Source organism: Gobio gobio, assembly GCF_949357685.1.
Source record: "Gobio gobio genome assembly, chromosome: 11".
NCBI lineage: Eukaryota > Metazoa > Chordata > Actinopteri > Cypriniformes > Gobionidae > Gobio > Gobio gobio.
Window position 1 is genome coordinate 7,378,731 of NC_137104.1, and position 10,604 is coordinate 7,389,334.

Genomic DNA, 10,604 nt, shown 5'->3' on the forward strand with positions numbered 1-10,604 from the left:
ATTATAAAAGTAATCCACATGGCTCCAGGGGTTTAGTAAAGGCCTTCTGAAGCGAAGCAATGCATTTGAGTAAGAAAAATATCCATATTTAACATGATATAAAATAAAATATCTAGCCTCCGGCAGACCACCTTCTGTATTCAACTTACGCAGAAAGTCTAACATTTTTACAATAACTCAGATTGAGTTCATCTGAAAGAAGATACACACCATACACACCTAGGATGACTTTAGGATGAGTAAATAATGGGCTAATTTTCATTTTTGGGTGAACTATCCCTTTAATGGGTAAAGCTACAGTAACGTCTTCAGCTAGTCAGCTTGAGATCCTTTCCATCTAAGCTGGTTATATCTCATAAGCCCAGTACTGAATGTTTTATGACCGTAGGAGAATTATATTAATCTGCACACTCACACAGAGCCACACCATCAAAACAATGTTCTTCTGGAAAAATGCATGCAGTTTTCCTTAACCGCTAGAAAATGATTGATAAATGAACCATTATTGCAAGGCTTTACAAAAGTTTTAATTGTAAGCATTTTCTTCCATAACATCTGTATCTGTAAAAATCAGCCAAAAAAATACATTTTCAGTGTTTAACTGGTTCTTGTGACTCACGTCTGCCTCGATTTCTTCACTTGACGTGGTTTTCAGATCAACATAAAACAATCTTTATTAAAACAATGAAAAACACAACATTGCTTTCTCTGAGATACAGTAAGTTGACAGGCACTGAGATTCAGATTTATTATCTTTGGGCTTGAGGTGCATGTGTAATATCTGTGCTTACATATTTTTGTAATAAAAAATAACTTCCAATCACCAACCCCTAAATAAATACAAGAACCAAAATGCTACAGGATGGAGAATACCGGCCTTTTCACAATGTTTTTATTCAGTGCAATTACAATTCATCCTCAGCATCAAGAAATTCATCAAGAAACTCTAAGACTTCACCCTGAAAGAAAGAAAAATGGTTGGAGGAGAGATTAAAATCGAATCAGCAATCACTGCACTAGTTATTAACGGCATAAACAGAAAAAAACTTGCTTAACAATTTATGTGGATTATGTGGATTCATAATGTACGTTACAATGCATTACATCTTTTCATAAATAATTGTAACCAAAGTAAAAATGCATTATAATATTTTGTAGATTCCTTGTTACTTCTGAAATTGGTTGTTTGACACTTGTTTTAATGCATTACACTTTCTAAAGGCGTAACAATAAGTATCATAATGTATTATAACAGTGGTTACAATTATTCATGAGATCGTCATGCATGAATACATTTATAATGCATTATTTATAAAAGCCTTAAGTGTTACCAAAACCTTTTCTCATGTAGTTAAATTTGATGTACTAAAATAAAATTGAAATAAAAATGAATAAAATATATTAAAAAGTAACTAATAACAATGTCGAAAATACACAATAACATTTCTAAAAATGTAACTAAAATTTAAATATAAAAAAATATATATATATTTTTTAAGTATTTAAAAAAAAAAAAAAACATAGTATCTAAAATAACACTTGACATTTAAAGCCTTTCATTGATCAGGATGAACAGTAAACCTAGTGCGCACCCAAGTGGACAAAACTAGCACTACACTCCGTCAGAATAATTAATATTTTTAAAACAAGCTGCATGCAGGTCAACAAGTCAACCATATACTCTGAGCTCTCACCTCATCGTCCGGCACGAACTTCTGTTTGGCAAATTCCAGCATCTGCAGCTGTAGCGTCGTCTGATTGTGGTACCGCACTGCTTCCTGTCAGGTGTGAGTGTGTGTTAGGAGTACAACTTCAAGCATTAAAATGTAAATATTCATGTTATCATGATGTGGGACACCTACCGCTCTAGGCAAGAAGTCCTCATCTGTGAGGTCAAATTTTTCTCTGTGGTAACGATAATAATCCACATTATTCTTCATCACCTCATCACTGGGGTCAAAGAGCATATAGCTGGTCACACACGGTACAGCGTTCTTCAGATCATTCACTGAATCAGAATCAAGGAGAGAAACAGTGTTTTAGGGGGATATTCAGTACCGGTCAAAAGTTTGGGAACATTACTATTTTTAATGTTTTTGAAAGAAGACTCTTCTGCTCATCAAGCCTGCATTTTTTGATCAAAAATACAGAAAAAAAACTGTAATATTGTGAAATATTATTACTATTTAAAATAATGGCTTTCTATTTTAATATACTTTGAAATATGATTTATTTCTGTGATCAAAGCTGAATTTTCAGCATCATTACTCCAGTCTTCAGTGTCACATTATCCTTCAGAAATTCTAATATGTTGATTATTGATGATATTGATAAATATGATATTATTATCAACGTTGGAAACATTTGTGCTGCTTAATATTTTTTTTGGAACCTGTGATACTTTTTTCAGGATTCACTGATGAATAAAAGGTTAAAAAGAACAGCATTTATTTAAAGTAGAAATCTTTTCTAACAATATAAATCTTTACTATCAATTTAACACATCCTTGCTGAATAAAATCATTAATGTCTTTCAAAAAAAGAAAGAAAAAAGAGCCCAAACTTTTGAACGGAAGTGTGTATTATTGATCAAAGTTACTGTTTTGCAAAATACACTGTTTTACTGTTTTTTTTTATTTTTTATATTAAATAAATGTAGCTTTGGTGAGCCGATTAGACTTCTTTCAAAAACATAAAACATTGGGATCTTACCAATCCCAAACTTTTGAATGGTAGTGTGTATTTCATATGTCAGATTTTCATATTCATGGTTCAAATATTGTTGTATTCATGAGTGAATTATGTTGCGACTACTACACTATATTGCCAAAAGTATTGGGACACCCCTCCAAATCATTGAATTCAGGAGTTCCAATCACTTCCATGGCCACAGGTGTATAAATCAAGCACTACGCATGCAGACGCTTCTATAAACATTTGTGAAAGAATGGGTCGCTCTCAGGAGCTCAGTGAACTCAAGTGTGCTACTGTGATCGGTTGCCACCTCTGCAATAAGTCCATTCATGAAATTGTACTCAATATTTCACGGTCAACTGTTAGTGGTATTATAACAAAGTGGAAGCATTTGGGAACAACAGCAACTCAGCCATGAAGTGATAGACCACGTAAAATCACAGAGCGGGGTCAGCGCATGCTGAGGTGCACAGTGCGCAGAAGTCGAATAGAGTCAATAGCTACAGACCTCCAAACTTTGTGTGGCCTTCAGATTAGCTCAAGAACAGTGTGTAGAGCTTCATGGAATGGGTTTCCATGGCTGAGCATGGCTTACATCACCAAGTGCAATGCAAAGCGTCAGATGCAGTGGGGTAAAGCACGCCGCCACTGGACTCTAGAGCAGTGGAGACGTGTTCTCTGGAGTGACCAATCACGCTTCTCTGTCTGGCAATCCGATGGACGAGTCTGAGTTTGGCGGTTGCCAGGAGAACGGGACTTGCCTGACTGCAATGTTCCAAGTGTAAAGTTTGGGGGGGGGGGGGGGATTATGGTGTGGGGGTTGTTTTTCAGGGGTTGGGCTTGGCCCCTTAGTTCCAGTGAAAGGAACTCTTAATGCTTCAGCATACCAAGACATTTTGTACAATTTCATGCTCCCAACTTTGTGGGAACAGTTTGGGGACGGCCCCTTCCTGTCCCAACATGACTGCGCACCAGTGCACAAAGCGTCGGTCCATAAAGACATGGATGAGCGAGTTTGGTGTGGATGAACTTGACTGGCCTGCACAGAGTCCTGACCTCAACCCGATAGAACACCTTTGGGATGAATCCAACATCAGTGCCTGACCTCACAAATGCGCTCCTAGAAGAATGGTCAAAGATTCCCATAAACACACTCCTGAACCTTTGGAAAGCCTTCCCAGTAGAGCTGAAGCTGTTATAGCTGCAAAGGCTGGGCCAACTCCATATTAAACCCTGCATATTGAGAATGGGATGCCATTAAAGTTCATGTGCAAGTAAAGGCAGGCGTCCAAAACTTTTGGCAATAGAGTGTATATAGAAGTGTTGTGTAATGACGTAGTGTGTGTGTGTGTGAGAACAGAAGTGAAAAGTGTACTTTATCGCTGCTTACTAACTCCTGACAGATACCACACATAGTTTAAATAGAGGACTTTCCAGACTTACATTTATAATAAGCAAACTGGAGATAGTGGTACATGGTCGCCACAAATTTCTCAACAACAAATCCACCTACAACCGGCGTGAGCTCGCTCTCACAGCGAACCTTCCTCTCCAGAACCTCAGTGTAATGATCTAAAGAAAGAGAAACAGGCATGTTAATACGATTCACCTGAAGGCTGGCAAGGGCAGACATGACCAGAGCAACAGGTTAATGCCAACCTGCGATGGACGGGTAGAAGTCTTTGAAGTCTTTGATCTGTCTGGATCCCTCAGACGCTGCGATGCACTCGTCATACACCTTGAAGAAGTCTCTCAATGCCAGCTCCATATCTGACACTGATGTTCTGAAGTTATCTCCGTTATACGCCCGCACGGCCCGGATGAACAGCGACTGGATGAGAAGAAGCACCATGAACCATGAGTACAACTGTAAACTACAACAGTTATAACATTCAACAGACGTACCACAATTGTATGCATTTCCTTGAGCTTGGATTGCACATATGTAGTCATATATATTACACTATTATAGATATGCATTATACATTGCTGTTTAAAGCTACACTGTGTGATATTTTCCCCCATCTAGCGGTGAAAAGGTATATGACCATCTAGTGAATTTTAGTTTCTGTTCCTCTCAATTCCGATTTCGTTTTAACTCCTACGGTGGCCGATTTAGTCCAAGATTAACATGGCTTCCAGTTCGACCTCGTCCACATTCGACACGGTGCCATCGAGTGTTAAAACGCGAAAGGCCAAGCTTGAATTTGCGGGCATGTCCCTCTTTGGCTAATGTACTTTCAAGATGGAGGGGCAACATGGCGACCCGCATTCGAACCCCTCACCTGTATGTATTTTCAGTGGCATATTATAAACTTACGAGAATACTTTATTACTTGAAAGAAGTAAATATACATAATGAGCACATATATTTTTGAAAGAACTAAGTGTTTTTAGCTAAGAATAAACTAAAAAAGTTTTAAAGTGTAGCTTTAAAAGTATGGGGTTGGTGAGATTTTTAAATGTTCTCGAAATGCTCACCGAGACTGCATTTATCTGACAATAATATTGTGAAATATAATTGCAATAAAAAAAAAATAATAATTAAAAAAAAAAAAAAAAAAAAAAAAAAAAAAAAATATATATATATATATATATATATATATATATATATATATGTATATATATATATATATATATATGTATATATATATATATATATATATATATATATATATATATATATATGTATATATATATATATATATATATGTATATATATATATATATATATATATATATATATATATATATATATATATATATATATATATATATATATATATATATATATATATATATATATATATATATATATATATGTATATATATATATATATATATATTGCAAAATGCCTTTTATTCCTGTGATGCAAAGCTTGTTTTTCAGCATCATTACTCCAGTCTTCAGTGTCACATGATCTATCATCTATTGAATAGATTCATCTATTGAAATCAAAATGGACAATTCTTGTTATGTGATGGAATATTGCAGTACTTATTATTATTTAATGGTGGGAGGGCAACCTGTCACTCGCATGAGATCGACCAATAGCAAACCCAACATGTCCTCCAACCAATACGCCCAAATAGGTCGTTTGTCACTTCCCTGAAATACGACCCATAGGAGCGTTTACTAAAGTTGCGCCCCTATCAACAACAGGACTTGCATTGTTCCCCATTGTTTTGCGTAGCTCAATTGGTAGAGCATTGCAAAATACAACATCATGTAATCATGTGATCATGCAATCGTGGGTTCGATCCCAGGGAACACATGCTCATAAAGTGTATATGCACAAAAAACCACTGGGTAGGTTTAGGTTTTTTGCTAAATGGAAATATGACACATGGTGGTAAAAAGTCCACACATTGCATTTAAATGAACACGCATTTTGATTGGTAATGACATGACAGACGTAACACGACACTGTCATTATTTTTACGCCAGCTAGAGGCCGCATGACTTTAAAACGTAAATAAAGGTCGTAATAAGGTGCTTGAAAAACGACCTATAGAGGGTTTTTTTGGAGGACAGTCTGAGCAAATCACAACCATCCAATCAAATCCCCATAGACAAAATCAAGTCCCACCCTACATTTGTTCTTGTTCGACAAGCCATTTCACTCGAATATTCGTCACAGTAGAAAAGTCCATCGCAACTTTGGTTTCATGCTGTCTTTAATATGAGGATTTGATCGCCCCTCACACTCTGCTTTACACTCTCAGAAAAAAAGGTACAGTGGGGGTACAATTTTGTTCCTTGGGGAACAAAACGTATAACTGTACCTTTAAAAGAACACAATTGGTCCTTTGGATACAATTACCCCTACAGTTAACCATTGGCAGGCAAGTTCGGTGCTAGTGAGTCGCTGTCCTGCAGAGTTTGGCTCCAACCCTGAAAGACATCTATAGAAGCTCTTATTGAGAATTAACATTAGTTTAGATGTTGGTTTTATTGAAAATATTTGTCGCCATTATGGAGATCAGTGTTTCCGTTAGTTGGGCAGTTTGACTCTTGGCTATTTATGTGATTTTGTGGTTTTAGTTACAGTGTTAACAAAACACATAATCTGTTCAAAAGAAGCCATAAAAAAATATTGTCATGAAGAATTTTTTTGACTGAACTCATCACTGACTAAAACTATTAATAAACAATATTCACCAACAATACTCTCTTGCCACGAATCAGACATTCTGAATTTTGATTTTTAAATACATTCTAGGGGGAAAGAAGTTTAGACGCACACATATATCAAAAATCAGCATATGAATCTCAACAATGGTGACATACTTAATGCTGCAATGCATGCTGGGAGCGATGAGTTTTATACTGTGGTAGCTTAGTAGGGTTGGAGCTAAACTCTGCAGGACATCAGCTCTCTAGGACTGAATTTAGGACCACCCCAGTGAAGGCCACTTTTACCTCAAAAGGTACAATTTTGTACTCTTTTTTTTTTAGAGTGTATGTGTGGGATCTCACCTCACCTCATATGATTTGGTCTCCAGATCTTTCAGGTGTTCCTCCGCTCCAGGTAAGCTCTTGTAATAGTTCATGTTCCTCTGCATCATCTCATCATCAGGATGCTTCAGCAGGAACGTGTGCGCTGCAGATACAGCTTTGGCCAAATTATCACTCTGGAATAATTCATAATAATCCATTTTGTTAGACATATTATGTAGACCATGCAATCTCTACTTTTCCTTTGAGTGCTTTGGAATTCCATGCACTTTGAAAATTCACCATAGTACATAAGGTAAACATTCAGTACCATGGTATTACTATATAACACCATACGAAAAAAGTATTCTAAATACAATAGTAATACCATATTTTTGCACTTGGTATCATGATAATATCTTGTATTTTTGCTTATGTACCATCATAGTATTCCTTGAAGTACTTTGAAATGCCATGAATTTTGATATACTGATATACTTTTGATATACTGGTCATAAGTTTGGAAACATTTCTGTGTTTTAATGTTTTTGAAAGAAGTATCTTATACTCATCAAGCCTGCCTTTATTTGACCAAATGTGAAATATTATTACCATTTAAAATAATGGTTTTCTATTTGAATATACTTTAAAATATAATTTATTCCTGTGATCAAAGCTGAATTTTCAGCATCATTACTCCAGTCGTCAGTCACATGATCCTTCAGAAATCATTCTGATTTAATGATTATTATCAATGTTGGAAACATTTTGCTGCTTAAAATCCTTTGTTTTCAGGATTCTTTGATGACTAAAAGTTTAAAAACTACAGCATTATTTAAAATAAATGTTTTTTTTGTAACAATATACACTGCCGTTCGAAAGTTATGGGGTCAGAATTTTTTTTCTTTCTTTTTTTGAAAGAAATTAGTACTTTTATTTAGCAAGGATGTGTTAATTTGATAAAAAATGATTTATATTGTTAGAAAATATTTATATTTTGAACAAATGCTGTTATTTTAAACTTTTTATTCATCAGTGAATCCTGAAAATGGTATCAGGTTATAAAAATATTAAGCATCACGATAATAATTGAGTATCAAATGATTCTGAAAGATCATGTGACACTGAAGACTGGAGTAAAGAAAGACTGGACCACAGAAATAAATTATATTTTGAATGTATATTAAAATAGAAAGCCATTATTTTAAATTGTAATAGGCTAATATTTCACAATGTTACTGTTTTTTTTAATCAAATAAATGCAGGCTTGATGAGCAAAAGACACTTCTTTCAAGAACATTAAAAATAGTAATGTTTCCAAAACTTGATGCTGAATATAACGTATTACCATCTGATATAACCAACACAACAAACTACAAATATGCCTTGGTAGGCTACTATAAATACCATTGTGAATACCATGGTGACCTTTGTTGGTACAGTATTACAAAGCACTTTAACCCTAATTAATGAATAGAGGACGCAATGAGTAAAAGTTAATGTCTTACTTTGAAGTAAGCAAACTGCAAGTACTTGTATGGTTCTCGTTTCTCAAACTCCTCGATGGTTTCCCGGCTGGGGAGCGTCTGTCTGAAGGCAGGTAACCCCTGCTTGCATCGCTTCAGACACTGCGCGCGCCTCATCACGTTACCGAACGCGTGCAGCTCGGGGAAGTCGCTGAAGCGCGTCTCGTCGTCGAGCCGGACCATGCTGCAGTTGAGGTTGCAGAAGGCCTCGCTGTCCCTGAGCAGTCGGTACAGCCGGAGACTCACTTCCAGAAACTCCACGGTCTCGGGCCACTTCTCCTCGCTGTACTGGTCTAAACCGTGTCGGTACGCCGAGTCCAGGGGCATGAGCTCGTGCCGTGGGAAACTGCGAAAGTTGTATTTCTCATACTGCGCAAGAACGCAAAGAGAAAAGCCGAATAAAAGAAATGCGAGCCTCAGGCAGTGCGATGAGGAGGCCATGGTCCCGTATGGGAATCCCAAAGTACGCAGGAGTGGAAGAGAACAAGACCCGCCCGCTCGCAGCCTCTCCACGTCCCCAAAGTCCGGCAGCGCGCTCCCTTCCCCCCGGCAGCTAAAAAAAACACTACAGTGATTTACCCACAAATATTTACTCTTCAAAACCCTTCGGTAACATCTGTGGCCAACATTTACTTTAGGCTCTAAAAGAGTTTATCTTACACATAGTTCACATATTATTCATACTGTCTTGATTTCATGTGTGAACGTTAGCTATAACCAGAACAGTTGAATTCCCATTTGCCATTCTGAAAGATTTGTGTGTCCAAGAAGCATGCTTATCAGACGCAACAATATCCGGTGTATAGCCTATATATTACACATACACAGATTTTTATAGTGTAGCCTACAAACTGTATATTCTCTCCCTCTACACTAGACTACCAAAAAAAAAAAAAAAAACTCAGTCTGATTTATCAGCTGTTTTCCTCAAGGGGTCCAAAAAACATCCCCACAAGGACAAGAATTTTGGATATTGCCATCTTTGTGTGGACATTTTGTCCCCATAATGTAGGGTTTACCAGGACACACACACACACATTGTGTTTTCATGTTTTATGGGCACTTTCCATAGGCATAATTGTTTTTATAGTGTACAAACTGTATATCCTCCCCCCTACACTTTTCAAATAAAACATCCCTTAGTTTGATTTATAAGCTATTTTCCTCAAGGGGTCCAAAAGATGTCCCCACAAGGACAAGAATTTTGGATATTGCCATTTGTGGGGGCATTTTGTCCCCATAATGTAGGGTTTACCAGGACACACACACACGTTGTGTTTCCATGTTTTATGGGGACTTTCCATAGACATAATGGGTTTTATACTGTATAAACTGTATATTCTCTCCCCTTACACTAACACTAACCTTAAACCTACACATCACACAAAACTTTCTGCAATTTTACATGTCCAAAAAAACATCACTTAATATGATTTATCAGCTGTTTTCCTCATTGGGGCCAAAACATGTTTTGCCATCTTTGTGGGGACATTTTGTCCCCGTCATGTAGGGTTTACCAGGCCACACACACACACACACACACACACACACACACACACACACACACACACACACACACACACACACACACACACACACACACACACACACACACTCTCTCTCTCACATAAACTTTCTATTGGGTCTTATTGAGCAACTATATTTGAGACTGCATTTCCCCAGCAGTTGTGACCAGGAATAGAACATAATTTCAACTTTTGTGAAACATTGGTCATTGTTCTGTACAAATTATTTCCATTTGGTTTTGAAAAAATGGGATTAGTTGGAATTAAATGAGTTAAACAACTGGAAAACCCCATAAAATGAAACTTCCTAAAGTGAATAGATGCATTATATGTATTGTAGCATATCTGATATGTTATAACGTTGCATTTATCTTCACTATAATAATGAGGCATATGATAATCTGATCTGAAACGCCTGTT

General features: G+C 36.6%; 1 protein-coding gene across 1 annotated transcript; it reads right to left on the reverse strand.

Moving 5' to 3' along the window:
- Positions 1 to 507: 507 nt before the first annotated feature.
- On the reverse strand, positions 508 to 9,163 carry crtap (cartilage associated protein). The gene is made up of 7 exons (XM_079829297.1): positions 8,641 to 9,163; positions 7,180 to 7,329; positions 4,354 to 4,525; positions 4,138 to 4,266; positions 1,863 to 2,008; positions 1,695 to 1,778; positions 508 to 959 (listed from the first exon to the last, which is right to left on the reverse strand). The coding sequence occupies exons 1-7, from the start codon at positions 9,097 to 9,099 to the stop codon at positions 906 to 908; spliced, it is 1,194 nt and encodes a 397-aa protein (XP_079685423.1). The 5' UTR covers positions 9,100 to 9,163; the 3' UTR covers positions 508 to 905.
- Positions 9,164 to 10,604: the final 1,441 nt, after the last annotated feature.

Bases quoted from the DNA above. Each gene is read 5' to 3' on its own strand.
- crtap (XM_079829297.1), bottom strand. From the start codon at position 9,099: ATGGCCTCCTCATCGCACTGCCTGAGGCTCGCATTTCTTTTATTCGGC. The intron at 2,009-4,137 runs GTAAGTCTGGAA...ATTCTGATTCAG, and splicing joins CCAGTTTGCTTATTATAAAT to TGAATGATCTGAAGAACGCT. The intron at 1,779-1,862 runs GTAGGTGTCCCA...CACACCTGACAG, and splicing joins AGGACTTCTTGCCTAGAGCG to GAAGCAGTGCGGTACCACAA.